Genomic DNA, 17,183 nt, shown 5'->3' with positions numbered 1-17,183 from the left:
TGCAAACACCATTTTAGTGTTTGTATTGAGAGCTTCTGTATGCTATATCGTCTCTTTAGGAAAAGCACGCATACAGTGTCCCTAGAGTTGCTCTGGGTTACAAAACTAGCCCAATGACCACAAATATCAAGAATCAAAATATGCCATTCCCATACCTAAAATTCATATTTTACAGTAAATGTTAATTAAAATGACATTAAGTAAATTAAATTAAATAAACAGCTTAAAGTCTACCAGTGGCCCTACTTCACAAAACTTTACATCTAGCAGTTTTATCATTGGTAGAATATAAAATATTTGAATACAAGAATTTCAGTGTATATAATTTATGCAAAGTAAAACCTTGAACCCTTGAACAGTTTAGAAGTAGCCCAATTCCACAATCTCTGTGCCAGTACTACTAAACTAAAGGTACTACTGAACTAAAAAAAACGTTGAAGGAGCGGCCCCCACTTTTTAGCAGAGGTGTAAAGAGTACCTGAAAACCGTACTTGAGTAAAAGTACTGATACCTTACATCAAAAATGACTCCACTACAAGTTACAAGTAACCAATTCCAATATGACTTGAGTAAAAGTCTTAAAGTATCTGATTTGAACAGTACTTAAAGGGTTAATTCACCCAAAAATTAAAATTCTGTCATTAATTACTCACCCTCATGCCGTTCCACACCCGTAAGACCTTCGTTAATCTTCGGAACACAAATTAAGATATTTTTGTTGAAAACCGATGACTCCGTGAGGCCTCCATAACCAGCAATGACATTTCCTCTCTCAAGATCCATTAATGTACTAAAAACATATTTAAATCAGTTCATGTGAGTACAGTGGTTCAATATTATTATAAAGTGACGGGAATATTTGGTGTGCCAAAAAACAAAATAACGACTTATATAGTGATGGCCGATTTCAGAACACCGCTTCAAGAAGCTTGTTATGATTCTTCTGTGTCGAATCATGATTCGGATCGCGCGTCAAACCGCCAAACTGCTGAAATCACGTGACTTTGGCGCTCCAAACCGCTGATTCGATATGCTTTAATATTTTATTAATATAAATTTAATAGTTTAAATTTATATTAAGAGCTGATTCATTTGTGCTCCTAAGCTTCCTGAAGCTTTGAAGCTTTTGAAATCAAGAGCACAGAAAGGCCATATGTAAACCAATATCCTTCAAAACGGTCTTGTCGATATAGCGGATAAATAAAACAGTGTTAAGTAAAATTAAATAGTCAAAGTCTACTGTATGTGCTGGTTTGAGCCTCATAGCTGCAGTCATTTCCTCATCTAATACATAAAACATCTGCGATCAGCAACTACCTGCTAATGCACTTATTCAAGTAATCCTTGTAGACAAGTTTTGGGTGAGTAAAGGCAAAATGCACAAGATATATTACCTTCAGTGCCCTTAGATGGTGATATCACTTCTTTATATCAGAAATAAACTGCTGCAGAAAAATTGAGCTGCCATGAAAAATTTTATTTGTAATTGCATTACTCATCACAAATGTAGTGGAGTAAAAAGTACATTTACTTGCTCAAACATGTAGTCAAGTAGAGAGTAAACGTTGCAAATATCTTTGATACTCGGTACAACTAAGTACACTCTAAAAAATGCTTGGTTAAAAACAACCCAAGTTGGGTTGAAAATGGACAAACCCAGCAATTGGGTTGTTTTATTTAACTCAACTATTGTTTAAAAATTACTGTATTGCTTAATTAAAATTAACCCAAAGTATGTTGGAAATGAACATTTATTAATGTTAAATGAATAATTATTAAACAATAAACATTTATTAAATTGCTTATTAATAAATTTATATTAATAAACTATTAAACTATAAAATTTATATTAATAAAATATTAAAGCTTATTAATAAACATTCATCTTTTGTCTATTATTGTTGCCTCTAATTGCATCTGGTTTTTAATTTCCCAACTATTTTGGGTTCATTTTAAGCTAGCCATATAGCCATTTTTAAACAATAGTTGGTTTAAATAAAACTACCCAGCAGGTTGGGCAAACATTTAACCCAACCGCTGGGTTAAAACAACCCAATCGCTGGGTTTGTCCATTTTCAACCCAACTTGGGTTGTTTTTAACCCAGCATTTTTTAACTAATTACATTTACTCAATTACTTTACACCTCTGCTTTTTAGCCGGAAACACTCTCTACCTGTCAAACATGTGAGTTTGTGATTTCTGACAATGGGTTGGTTGACATGTAGGCAGGATTTTATAAATCCAGGATTTTATGTCCAGATATAAATTTATATCTGGATACTTTCGATTGAAAGTTGCTGCCCATTCTCAATGGGAAAGTGCCCAAGCAACATCGCTCAGCAAAATTGCCCGGCAGCATTGCTCAAAAAGTTGCCCCGTGTATCACCACCTTGAGTAGGCCTTGTGTGTTCACACTGAAAATTCGAAAAAGAAAAAGTGTGCTTTAAATACCTGAATGATGCACTTAAAGTCACCATAAAATCAAAATTGACAATTCTTACTTTATGTAATATTGCAGTAGCAGTGGTTCTCAAACTTTTTTCCCAGTGGGCCACACAATGGTCCAAGTGCAAGTCTCACGGTCCGCATATAATTTACATATGACGTCACCAATGCAAACCAATCAGATTTAATGTTATGGTATTAGCAGATAATACTATTAATATACCAAGATGTTGCACAAATAAACAACAAATAAAAACTAACTTACTGACATTAGCTTTACAATAATAATCAGTAATGCTCAATGAACACACAAACTGTATATACAATCACTTTAAGTTGCTATTTAATTCTGTATGACTTTATGACTCTCTTCAACAGCATCGCAATAGTCACCAAACAATCACATAAACGCCTTAATAAGCAAATGTTACTCAGCTCTTTTTACATAAAACACTGAGCGCACTGTAGGCTAATTACAATGACGATATCAAGAATTCTGTCATGTCGCAATCCCTCGCGCAGCATCGAATCCGCGAGCGCGCGCAGAGTTGGGCTCATCCAGCCGCGGGTGCGCTGATGCGGTTATTTTACTGATTTAAAATACATCAAACAAACACATCGAATTCATAGTTCAGTCTTTTGAAATTGTAGGTTTTGCTTCTCAAGTACTTTACTACAGAGCAAACAGGCTGCCCATCTCGCTCATTAGGCCTAACAGCAAACTGATTCTTCCATTCTTCTTACCTTTAGCTACTGCTGATGCTGCGACTCTTCTTGTTTGCATGTGTTCCTTCATTTTATCTTCCACATTTAGTTTTTCTCCTTTAATAACAAATTTGACCATTTTGAGGCTTAAATTTACTAAATTAATGGCTACTGTTTGAATTCTTCCTAAGCGCGCACTTGTGTTTGTTTCGTTAACTGAGTGATTGCGTCATTAGCCTACATTGCCTGATGTTTGAAAATAATAAATGCTCACCAAAATTATTTTATATGACAAATAAATCATTATAGCTCATTTATATATATATATATATATATATATATATATATATATATATATATATATATATATATATATAAAAATTCACTTTAAATTAAATTTTTAAAAAAATAAATTGTATGCTTTTTATTATTATTATTATTATTATTATTGTGGTTGGCATATCGCGGGCCGCATGTACATTTGTGCCGGGCCGCAGGTTGAACCACTGCTTCACATCCATTCAAACGCTTACTGCGCGTGAAGTGTCGCGTCGCGCCACTCGCGCCCAATTACATCAAAAGTATATGCTCACTGGATGTCATGGTTACTGAATCACGGAGGAAAACTTTAAATATCTCGCCTTCGCCTTAATTTCGGACCATCTCCAAAAAGACATAAAATACTAAGCAAATGATTTTGACATGCGTTTATCAAAGTAAGAAATCCAGATTTTTAATCCCTTACACACAATTACTGCTGCTGAAATACGAAATGGAGGCGGGTCCGGATTGAATTCCCTCCGGGTCCGGATCCGGACCGGAGTCCGGACTTTGAGAAGTGCTGCAGTAGCCTATCCGTGCACATCATTTTTTTTTTTTTATTATTCACATGCCTCGTAATCTTGAATCAAAATAACTTCCCCTTCCTCTCTCATCTCTTCTCTGATGATGTGTTTACTGGCTCAAGGGCGGGGCAAGCTGTCGCTCACATGAGATCCACCAATAGCAATCAGTTCCCCATGGACAAAATCACCCTACATTTGTTCTTGTTCCAGACGCCGTTTCACTAGGATATATAGGCTATGTCACAATAGGGAAGAAAAGACTGTTGCAACTTCCATTTCATGCCGGCATTAAATAACCAAAAAAGGAAGTGTGGAATGTTAGACACTTCATGTACTCTTCGGTCACAGCTTTAAAGGGTTATTTTACCCAAAAATGAAATTTCGGTGTTTAATTACTCGCCCACATGTCATCCCAAACCCGTAAGATTAAGATTTTTTTTGATGAAATCTGAGGGTATCTGATCCTTACATAGGCAGCAACGACATTGCACCTTTTGAGGTCCAGAAAGGTACTAAAGACATTGTTAAAACCGTCATCGTGACGGCAGTGGATCAACCTTTATATCATGAAGCAACGAGAATACTTTTTGTGCGCACAAAAAGTATTCTTGTCGCTTCATAACATTCGTTTTGAACCACTGCAGTCACGTCGTGTGGTTCAGATACCGGTGTGGATCAGATACCCTTGGATTTCATCCAAAAATATCTTAATTTGTGTTCCGAAGACAAACGAAGGTCTTACGGGTTTGGGACGACATGAGGGTGAGTAATTAATGACAGAAATTTTATTTTTGGGTGAACTAACCCTTTAATTACATAGTGGAGAGGGAGGGGCAATAAGACTCTGATGTTAAAATGTCAAAATAAACATAAAATTCATACACTACACCAGGGATGTCAAACTAAAGTCCCTTTCAGGCAATCATTTCATATCTTTGAAACACCACTCATGCAGCTATTTTAATCATGCAAGTACAGCTCCTATCTCTTTGAATGGGGAAACATCAAATTCTCCAAAACTGTTCACCAAGGTTACGATCAAATTTCATATTTTAAATCATCAATGAAATCTGACAACAACTGTCTCCTAAATAAGGTTTCTTATGCTCAAATAGCATTAAAAAAGCTTTCGGGGTGAACCAGCCAATACGCATACGCAGTCCCAAGTGGCATCTCAGAACACTGACTGTTTCTATAGTAACTGGAGCTTCTAATGGCAGCTGCATTGACGCAATGACTTCCAATAGAGTGCCTCAGGGATGACGCATTTTTGTAGGCAAAACCCGGAAGCGAGTTAGCATTTTAGGACTTCCGGTTCCAACGCCGTAAAGTCTATGGGTTTTTTGAATGGGTTTTCGCTAAATCGCCTGAAATAAGGTCTGTGGTTAACAAAGCCTCTAAATACTTTCACGTTTTGATCTATGACATAAAACACACTAGTTATAACCCACTTGTGATTTTTTAAACTTTTAATGTGTCTTAAAATCAGCGGTTGCTAACAAAGTGCTAAAAGGGACTACTTCCTTTGGCGGGGACTTTAGACGTCATCATTAAAAATGGGACATTTGGACAGCATTTCTCATGAAAAAGTGGATAAGTATTCATAACAGCACAGATCATAATCAGTGAGCATGTTTTTAAATAAAGTTGTTTTCTAAATAAAGTTTGAGGAAGCTTGGTGGTGACGACGTTGATCCGCGATGGTGGGTTGTAGTCCGTTTATAGCCTACTGTTAGCCTTTTATATCTGACGACTTTATTTAGGCTTCAAAATCTATAAATGTTGTGTTAACTTGTAAAGCTTATCTTGATAGACAAAACGTGTAAGGGTTATAACCCTTTGTTAAACACAGAGCTTATTTTCTGCGATTTTCCAAAAGTCTATGGGAAAAATGCACAGGCTTTCAACCGAGGGAACCCGTGCACCACTAACTTCCGGGTTGGCCTACAAAAACGCGTCATCCTTGGGGCACTCTATTGGCAACTGGCTCTTTTATTTAGAAGGCGGGACTTATTCTGCCATATTGGGTGTTGCACTTTCTCCCATAATATGAGTGCACCGTCTTTGCATATCTGAAGTCTTTGGTCAAACTCGGTTCCTGGAGGGCCACTGTCCTGCAGAGTTGGACTCCAACCCTAATTAAACACACCCATTACAACTAATCAAGGTCTAGAAACTTCCAGCAGTTTGACACCTTATTTGGTCACAACTCTGGAAACGTGTTAGCATTTTAGCACTTCCGGATCCATTGTCCTGAATCAATGGGATTCTCATGCTCTCTCTCTCTCTTTTAAATAGGAGCATTCACACTTATTATTACTTATTTCTGTCTTAGTGAAAGTCAGATATTTACAGTAACAAGGATATTTTCAATAATCTGAGTAAAATCAAGCATTGACATAGCAAAATGAAAAGCATGTTGCATGATTTCACTAAAACTTTATTTCAATTAAGCCAAATCAGACAGTCGAAGCATCTAGATTTTGCCCAGCAATTGACTCTCAAATCATATTTAGATACTTATACAAACAAATCTCAGCAGCCGGAGCCCTGACAAGTCCATGGACACTGGAGCATGAAATGATAGGAAATTCTAGACAGGATAACCAAGTCCTCTTTAACAATGAAACTGGCTGTTCAATAACACATTTGTGAACTGTAAAGCTCGCACATGGTTTTTGTAGTACAAATAAAAAAACAATAAAAGTATGTATTCAAATTCCATATATACAGATTCCATATATATTCAACATTTTATTTAAATTTGAAAAAATGACAAGGTGTTGGCTTTTAAAACTTGTACAGAGTAAAAAAACACAGGCAGTTACAGACACAGGGGCACTACCTATAAATTAGGACATATTCACTACATAACATAACATAATGAATGAGCAACTGAAGTAAATGACTGACGTGCATGACTGATGAATCAGGTCAGGAGGAACACAACACCTCTATGGAGCTCTGTCTGAACAATGCTCGTGCACTGGGTTTCTTTTAAGGTTTTTTGTCATGGGAGGTCAAATTTCACTGCTAAATATGTGTCAAAGGATATTGAATACCTGAGAGAATGAGCCAGGTGGATTTCTGGTCTTTCCCACTAGGGTTAAAATCACTCATTACATGATTCAAAACTGTACACAAAGCCTCCCATATAGCAGCCATCACACTCCAGTGTTTTCAACATAAAATATTACATTTTGCAAGTAATATTTAGGCAGTTATAGATTTTAAGAACATTTAAAATGGTTAGTTCACCTGTCATCATTTACTCAGCTTCATCTGATTGTGGTAATAATATAAAGTGCCTATCAATTATGGAAGGTTGTTTCCACCATGGAATAAAAAACAAGGTAACTGTGACACAAATCTCACAATTTTGACTTTTTTCTTGCATTTGTTAATTTATATCTCACAGTTAAAAGAAAAAAAATCTTAATTGTGGGATGTTGTTGTTTTTATGTCCCATCAACTCGGATTCGAGTCTTGGTGACTTAATAGACTAAAGAATTAAAAAAGGTTTCGTTTTTTTGCAAGTCTGATGAAATCCTCAGGGTCCGTCCTGTTGTCATTGTAATCCATCTCATTGGTGGTCTCCCTCTGCACCTTGTAGCCTCGATCTTTCCAATCATGATATCCTTTTCCAGTGATCAAACTTGTAATTATGAGAAAAAAGTCAGAATTGTGGGATATACACTCGTAATTATGCAAAAAAGTCAGAATTGTGATATTAATTTGCCAGAAAAATTGAATTGTGTGATATAAACTCGCAATTGCAAGGAAAAAAGTCTGAATCGTGAGATGTAAACTCGTAATTGTGAGAAAAAAGTCAGAATTGTGATGTAAACTCATAATTGTGAGTAAAAAAAGTCTGAAGATGTAAACTCATAATTGCAAGAAAAAAGTAATAATTGTGATATAAATTCACAATAGTGAGAAAAAAAAGTAATAATTGTGATATATTCACAATTGCAAGAAAAAAGTCAGAATTGTGATGTAAACTCGTAATTGCGAGAAAAAACAGAATTGTGATATAAACTTGCAAATGCAAGAAAAAGTAAGAATTGTGATGTAAATTTGCAATTGCGAGAAAAAAGTATGAATTGTGATATAACATCATTCTTTAACAAAAATCATTCTATATTTAATGCATACAGTCTATGCAGTGTTTTATTTTTACATTTGACTATTCAATTTCTGTAGTATTTTGTACCTGAATATTAGAGCTACCTGAAAAACTTAAAGTACTGTTTATTTCATTTGTCTTTGTCACAATGCAAAAAGGCACCATATAAGTAGTGCTTACGACTCGTACAATATACTCTTATACCACGCATATTCAGTAGATTTTGGAGCAGCAGCAGAGGGAAAGATTATCAATTAACTTCTTCACCCTCAGAGAAGATATGCAATTTGGTCTGTACAGTATGACTTTAGTGCTAAAGTTGTACAGACTACTCTTATGGAGCTTTTTATTGTTTTTGGAGTTTGGTAGCACCCATCTCTATTCACTTGTACTGTATGGAAAAGATCTGTGTGAACAGCTAAATTTGTGGTTCACATGAGAATGAGTACATGATGAGTTTTCATTTAAGGATGAACTATTCCTTGAAGGAAAGGGAAACATGCATGATTTATATGAGTGTGTGAGAGAATGTAAAATGAAAAGCCAAAAACGTTCATGATTTAAAGCACATGAACCAAAGCTTCCAACTTATACAAGTCTAGTGAGAAATAAGTCAGAACATATATGTATTTTTCATTAGTCTGTGCTTTTGTACAGCTCCACTGTGCTTGAGCTCAGAGGTCTGCTGTTTCTCAGCGTCTTCACTGCCCCCGAACCCTGTGGCGAGACAACCAACAATCAATAATACTTGATCAATATTACTTAATCTTTAAAACAAATCAAATTAATTCCAGAGCTCACACATCTATCCAGCCTGAAACTATGTTACAAGTCAATTTCGTATGAATTTGTAAAATGTGAATTATGCAAATACGAATGATTATTAGCAAAAAAGTAAGCATGGAGGTCCACCCCAAACATACCCATCACTGGGGTGTAAGCAGATTGAACAAATTCATACCAATTAGACACCAATTCGCCAAAACGCAAAATGCTTATGAATATTGTTATTTCCATGTGACTGTGTTGATCTCAAATGATGAAATGTTCTCAGAATGTTCTGGCAAGGTTCTCTTAAAGAAGCATTTTTCCAGTAACATTAATAAAACATTTGTTCAGAGTTATCTGGTCTTTAATAATGTTCTAAAAACGTTAGCACTACTAGTTACTACTTGTTTCAGAACGTTCAGAGAACATTCAAAAGTAATGTTCCCATTATGTTTGAAGAATGATAAAATAGAATGTTTCCTTATCATTCGCATAACCAAGAAAAATTGTTTTTAAAACGTTTTAAAAAGTTGATGTTTTGAACGTTCAGAGAACACTCAGAAATAACGTTTTCATAACTTGATAGGAACGTTAGCAAAAACATTTCTAGAACATATTTTATGTTACCTGGGATCCTCCCTAATTTATCTCACCTGAAAAGAGTCGTCCTCATCTCCATTACTGTTCAGGTAACCGAGGGACGCGGCTCTCTTCATACTGTGTGGGATGAAAAATAACTCAGTCATTGCATTTAACCCTTAACCCCTTACCAGGCAACACATACCATAAATGACATACCAAAAATAAAAAAAAATAAAACATATATTTAGAAAGCTAACGCTTGGGAGTTTACAGTTCAAGAGTCTTCAGTTCTACAGTTCAATAACAGTTGTTATTAATATGTAAATATATAAGCTCAAACATAAAAAAAACTAAAATAAAAGTTTTAAGAATATAATTTTTACATGTATAAAAATAGTATGTAAATACTATATAACAACTTATAACCACAATTAAGGTGAAGCCACAAGTGTGGTCAAGTTTCATTTAAAATTTGAGGATGATATCTCTAAAACTATGCATTTGATAAAATTGAATTTACCTCGGCATAGTTAAATAACAAGAGTTCAATACATGGAAATGACATACAGTGAGTCTCAAACTCCATTGTTTCCTCCTTCTTATATAAATCTCATTTGTTTAAAAGACCCCCGAAGAACAGGCGAATCTCAACATAACACCGACTGTTACGTAACAGTCGGGGTGTACGCCCCCAATATTTGCATATGCCAGCCCGTGTTTAATTTTGTGTGTCTCACTTTGTGTTGCGAGGTTCAGGTGGCATAGTTCCTTGGATTTTCTTCACCAGCATCTCGCTGCTTCTGCGCAGGACTTCCCTGATTTTTCCGAATGAGCCGCTTCTCCTGAGAGATCCATCCTGAACACACACACACAATGTTATGTTAAATCCTTTGTTATATTTTGTATAAAAACTATATGTATACTGGTATAATTAATTACACAGCATTGAGGTTTTTGATTTTTTTTTTTTTTCATGGAATACTGCAGTATTTATTATAAATGAATTATCCATACACACATCATTATTTTTTTTTTTAATTCATATGCCTCGTAATATTTAAGCAAAATAACTCGTCCTCCCTCTTACAGTGACTTCTCTTCTCTGATGATGTATTTACTGGCTCGAGGGCGGGACAACCTGCCACTCACATGAGATCCACCAATAGCAAACCACAACCATCCAATCAATTCCTTATGAACAAAACCATACATTTGTTCATTTTTTTGTTGGACAGAAAATGGAATTAATTATTGACCACTCTACAACTCACAAGTATCAGTGTAATTTACACAAAGCTAAGATACTATCATGCCTGACCTTCACCAATATATGGCAGTGCACTATTCTTAGTAACTTTTCAGATTTTGATTAAAGATTACCACGACAAATATTTTTTTTTCTGTGTATTAACTGGCATGGATTAATTGTTCATCACAATACTAGTAATATGCGCTAACAAAGTAAATAGGGTCAATATTGATTTCATGGTACTGGAAGAACAGCAATGCTAACATTAGCTAAAGAAATACTGAATGCTCTTAAAGGTGCAGTAAGCGATTTCTGAGAAATATTGGGCCTGTCTAATTAGCCACACTTGCGGATTCTGTACTTGATCACTTGTCTACTTATATGATGGATTTCCAGAGTTTGGCCAAAGTGTTCAAGTGGGCATAACCGAAAGTGTTTAAAAAAAAAAATAAATCGTTTACTCAGTAGGACACACTTAAAGGTGCAATACGTAAGAATTTTGCAGTAAAATATCCAAAAACCACGAGGCCAGTGTTATATGTTTTGTTCACTTGAGTACTTACAATGTCCCAAATCTTTCCAACTATTTGTAAATTGTGAGAAAATTGCAACTTTAACCAAGGCTCTGGGACGTGTGAGGAGTCGCCTGTCAATTGCGCCATACCCGCGTTACCCTCCAGTTTTATTTTGTAGAAACCAGGAAAACAACGAAGACGCTTTAATATATTACACGGTTTAATAGACAAGGGAACAACTGTTTTGATATATAGACAGAAAACTAATTATTATTACATAGCTCAACACGTTTAGTCTTATTGTTTAAATCTAATTTTCTTGAATTTTTGTGAGTACCATGCTTTACCATGCCTCAAAGAAAACATTATTTTGTCAAGTAGCTAACATAGTATAATCAGATGCAGCTTTATTTTTAGTAACAGTAATATAGATTTTCTCCATCGTTTAAAAATGAATTGCATGCCATTTATCAACACAAGCCATCCAGTATTTAATATAGGCCTATTCTAAAATCAATCTATCTTACTGCAGTGTGTCTCAAACAAGTGTCTCACAGCAGCTGCCGAGCGAACGCACAGAGTAATGCTATAACATCATTTTCAACACACTCAAATGTATCTAATATGATAAACAGAGCTGAGTTACCTCATACTCATGACCGGAAAAGCGGAAGCAGCGCCGGCGACTGTGGCATAATAAAAGTTCCGCTGCTCGCGGTGTGTGTTGCGCAATCGCTCCAGCGCAGTGTTGCCAACTTAGCGACTTCGTCGCTAGATTTAGCGACTTTTCAGACCACTTTAGTGACTATTTTTCAAAAAAGCGCCTAGCAACAAATGTAGCGACTTTTTGGACAAACCTCAGTAACTTTTCAAATGTCACCACCACTGTCCTGTGAGCGCGAGGTCTTGCTTTCCCGTTGCCGTCACACTTCTCTCAGCATCTACGCTGTTCAGTGAGTGGCTGAGAGAGAGGAGCAGCCAGCATGAGTGCACGGCATCTGACAGACGTGAATGAGCGAGCTTAGTGATGCCACGGACCAAACACTATTTCAGATTCTCCTTTGTTTTATATTTTACCGTTTTGATTTCCATTTTTCTCGTGTGCTTATTATCACTTATATTATACTCACTATCACAGAGCTTTAGTTCATCCAGTTTCCGAACTCTCTGAATTCATGAAATTTCCAAATGTATAAAAATGTCATTATATCATACGCGTTTTGTTGCCGGACGGAAAAAAAAAAAAAAAAAAAAAAAAAAAAAAATATATATATATATATATATATATATATATATATATATATATATATATATATATATATATATATATATATATGAGAACAGCTTTATTTGACATTCGGCTATAATATATTATATTGCATTAAAATACAATATGTGACCACGGATTAGGAGAGAAAACACATTAGGCAGGCAGAATGCAAACGATGTGATGACGTCACGAATATGCTAATTTACGCATGACGTCATCTAGCAACATTTAGCGACTTTTTGGGCAGGCTTTAGCTACTTTCCTTTGAAAATAGTTGGCAACAGTGCTCCAGCGGCCTCGTTCAGCTCCCACAATACTCGGTCCTGCTCTGTTTCATACTACAGTAACGTTAATAATCACATCCATGAACATTCCTGAGTCCTATCCCTGTTCTTTTGCACCGTCTCTTGAGATGAAGACCACATGTCCCAAGATTCCGCTCTCAATGTACACTGATACAGTAAATTAACAAAGCTATAGATTGTAAAATTAAATGCTTATTTTTTTAATCACTCAGCTACTAGCTTAGCAAACTTGTAGCCTATTTTGTTAGATATTGTTTTTTTTTTTGTTTTGTTTTTTTTTTTAGCTTTTTTGGTAGATATTTGGTTAATAATTTGAAAATGGCCAAATCTTGGCTGATTTGTCAGTCTGGTCGATCTATCACTAGCAATAATATCTAATGAGACACCATTAAAGGGGCCTGTATGCCAATGTAAAGTGGTAAATATGTTAAAAGTACCTTATATTAGAAAAGAACTGGATCACTGCAATGCAGTTCTGAGCCCAGCAGATGGCAGAAAATGTTTGTTTTTGCAGACACACTACTGCAACACTCTACAGTTATGCAACAAAGGTTTACTAGGTTAACTATAGCATTACTGCTTTATTGTTGTTGTGGAAACCCAATACACTGAGTTAAGCATTAAATCCATGCAATCTGAGAAACGCATTGGAGTTACAGAGTTGCCCAGCAGAAATTTGCTATGCAAACAGTCCTTAATGAAATGCTAAATCCAACATCATAATAAAATCAAAAGGTTTTAGACAGCACATGTGCACTTGAGTCCTGAAATAACCCTTCTCTTTCTACTTTAATCCATACTTTGTGCTGTCATGGTGAAGAAAACGGAGGCAAATGCCAGCTGTGTGACCACTGCCAGTGACAGAAACTAGGTCACAGTGTGGGTGAGTGGCTCCAATAAAACATTCACGTATAATTTACATTTATGCACAGAGAGAGAGAGAGAGAGAGAGAGAGAGAGCCCAGGCCACTAATTCCAAGTCTTTATTGGGTTAGATGTCATATGAGGTTAATGAAGACATACATCACTGTGCAGAGCCACATATATATATTTATACACACACACAGTCGAAACATCCCATGAATCTGCAGCGAGGCCTTGAATTCTACAGTCACACTAATTCACGAAACCTGGCTGATCTGCTGTATCGCATGAGGGGAATGGTAAACACAGTAAATACATTTTGGTTAATTTAGACATTAAAAACACTAAAAACGGCGTATTATTAAAGGGATAGTTCACCCAAAAATGAAAATTTGATGTTTATCTGCTTACCCCCAGTGCATCCAAGATGTAGGTGAAAGCTGAATGAAGTTGGACATAGTGGTGTTTTAGAGGTAAAAAATTATATAAATAATGTTCGGTTTCTTGCACAAACCGATCGTTTCGTCTCTTAGGACATCAATGTGTCGTCACGTGCCGCAGGGTTTAATTTGGATTTGTCTATGGAAGTTTTTTCGACTCTTATTGTTCAAGTTCCCAATCACTGCTATTATTTGACTGACAGACGGCAGCGTTTGCAGTTAAAAATCATAATTTGCGTTCGACTGAAGAAAAAAAGTCACCTACATCTTGGATGTCCTGGGGGTAAGCAGATAAACATCAAATTTTCATTTTTGGGTGAACTATCCCTTTAATGCCAGGCCAGTAGTTGGCGATGTCACTTTTCAGGCCCCCAAAATGCCATTGTTGTGTAAATGAACGGCCAAAATGCATGAAAAGTTTTCAGTTTTTGAAAATGGTGTCCTGTAAACAGACCCTTAAAGATGAAGTTTCTATGCCATTAGCCATAAATAGAATAAAAAGATAATAATTGGAAGATAATTAAAAAATAACTCGATTCTCTGAGGAAAATGTGATCGTAAAATTCACCGCCTGTAAAATATGACTGTTGTCATATTGAGCAGATTTTGACTGAACCTTTGCCCTTTCTCAGAGTCACGTCTTTGGCAACACAAAAGCCTATGACGAATTAGTTTAGCCCACTTGACACATAACCAAGTAAACATTTTTCCTATCCAATTCTGTCTTCAAAATTAAACACACACACATTTTCGTATAAGTACAAACACATTATGTCATGTTAGGACAAAATGGAATCTGCATTACAACATACCGTGGGGTCCAAAGGTTTGAGACCATACAATCTGGGAATGTATGTATAAATGTAAAACAAAGAAAAGATATTGAATAAAATAAAGAAATAATTATGATTCTGCATTACTTTTAGGTCAGTCACTAATAAAAACAATCTTCGAAGATAATGTTCACCCAAAAAAATTAAAATGATCTGTAATCATAGATAGATTGAGAAATTAATATGTTTTTTTGTCCACACAATGGAAGTCAATGGGCACCAAAACAGTTTGGTTACCAACATTCTTCAAAATATCTTCACTTGTGTTTTACAGAAGAAAGTCATAAAGGTTTGGAATGACATAAATTATGACAGAATGTTCATTTTTAACATTCACAAGTGATGCTGGACAAAATGATCAGCAGGTTTTGTTCATGTCAGCTTGAATGCTGCTGCAGCAAACCAAAAATTAAATTTTCAAATTCATGTTAATTTTCAAATTCATGTTAAGTTTCCAGCTTAACCAATCACAATTGTTGTGCTGATAATATAATTTGTAACAAAATAAAACAAAACAATGTATTCTTTTGATAAAAAAAATGTTTCAGGCTTTTGGGCCGCACTGTATTTCGATATACACTTTCCTTTTGCTACAGCAGATTAAAAGTTAATATATCTGCTGTACTGTAAGCACCTGGCTATATATTAACAAAAATATCTGCTGAATAATATTTTATAACAGGACATGTATTAAAGGATATATTTGCTTCATTCTGTAGTTTGTATAGTCACACTTTATATTACAGTGTTCATTATATAGAGTATTAAAGTCAAGTCAAGTTTATTTATACAGTGCTTTTCACAATGGACATTGTTTCCATAAGGTCCTCATTTAGCAGTTATTTTAAAAGGAATTATGTTTGTCTGTAAACCCCTGATTATTATTGATTAATAATTCTGAATTATATGTACTCCCTGTGGAATATTTGTAAAACTTGTAATTATAAATTTCCATTATTATTTCTATAGTTTATTATAAGTAACATAATAACAGTGGGCTACATGTTACACTGACACTGTAATTTAAAGAGTTAATTTGGTAACTGTAACATAATGCAAATGCTGATGGGTGAATCTCACAAAGTAATGTATTTCACTCCAAAATCAAAGGAAAGAAATAAGAATTTATATAATACAGCATAATACAGTACTGTATAAAATTAATGAAATGTAGTACAAAAATACTAAGCTTACACTACTTTAAGTTTGGGGTCTGTAAGAATGTTTTAATAAGAAAGTAATACTTTTATTTAGCAAGTATGCATTAAATTGATCAAAAAGTGACAGTAAAGATGATAGATAGATAGATAGATAGATAGATAGATAGATAGATAGATAGATAGATAGATAGATAGATAGATAGATAGATAGATAGATAGATAGATAGATAGATAGATAGATAGATAGATAGATAGATAGATAAGATAATTTAAATCATATATTTTGTAATTGTAATAATTATAACATTGGCAATTTTCTAGGGGAAATGCGAAACTGTCATGAAAATATAATTTTGTATTTTTTTCTTTTGATTTAGCCTGTTCATGAGATTCACTCTGCTGATCTGACAGGTGTGTTTCAATGAGGTTGTATATAACAGTTAATAAATCAGTGTTATACAGTTAGCAATGTAGACATGAAAACAGACAATGCAGAGAACAGGGAAGAATGAGCAAACGAGTAATCAGCGGGTGGAAGAACGGGGGAAAGAGAGGCTAAGAATACACAGGGATGTAAGATGATATCCCATCAGCCCTAGCAAAGCTGTGCTGGACTCCATCCAGCAGAGAGGAAACAGCACAGGGATCCAGTTAGATCAGGCAGATGTAATTTGATTTGTTGTAAGAGCAGAAAGAGGAAGATGATGAGAGCTTAGGCCTAATGCAGAGAGAAAGAGAGAGAGAGAGACAGAAAGAACACAAAAGCACAAATGAGACAGGAACATCAGGAGGAAATCAATGAAAAGTAAAGGCAGTGTGTCTATCCATAAAGACGTATAAAGACATTCAAGTCTATTAGTATCTCAAGAAGGACTGAACCAGCAATAAGCAACGAGAGGATGTCTGTTACAGTGATTTTACCGTGGTAAAGGGGTGTTTTTTTCTTCTGGAATACGATCGTTGCACTTTCTTGATGTGCAGTCGATTTGAATTTTAACTTCTATTTAATAATCACAGATGTTTAATTGTATGGTAGGATAAAAATAGCTTGCAGTAATTACTGATCATAGTTGTG

The 17,183-nt window shown here is 35.2% G+C and overlaps 1 protein-coding gene across 1 annotated transcript in view; it reads right to left on the bottom strand.

Moving 5' to 3' along the window:
* Nucleotides 1-6,402: 6,402 nt before the first annotated feature.
* The window catches only part of klc4 (kinesin light chain 4), a 42,457-nt gene continuing 31,676 nt past the window's right edge, over nt 6,403-17,183 (bottom strand). Inside the window, exons 14-16 of the mRNA XM_067395859.1 lie at nt 10,210-10,328; nt 9,544-9,607; nt 6,403-8,839 (exon numbers count right to left, since the gene is read on the bottom strand). Of these exons, the coding sequence (XP_067251960.1) occupies nt 8,759-8,839; nt 9,544-9,607; nt 10,210-10,328 (264 nt within the window). The 3' untranslated portion in view covers nt 6,403-8,758. The remainder of the gene's footprint in view (nt 8,840-9,543; nt 9,608-10,209; nt 10,329-17,183) is intronic.

This window comes from Chanodichthys erythropterus, chromosome 10 (genome assembly GCF_024489055.1).
Source record: "Chanodichthys erythropterus isolate Z2021 chromosome 10, ASM2448905v1, whole genome shotgun sequence".
In the NCBI taxonomy this organism is placed as follows: Eukaryota; Metazoa; Chordata; class Actinopteri; order Cypriniformes; family Xenocyprididae; genus Chanodichthys; species Chanodichthys erythropterus.
Note: the sequence above shows the minus strand (reverse complement) of the source record. Positions and strands in the feature narration are given on the sequence as shown.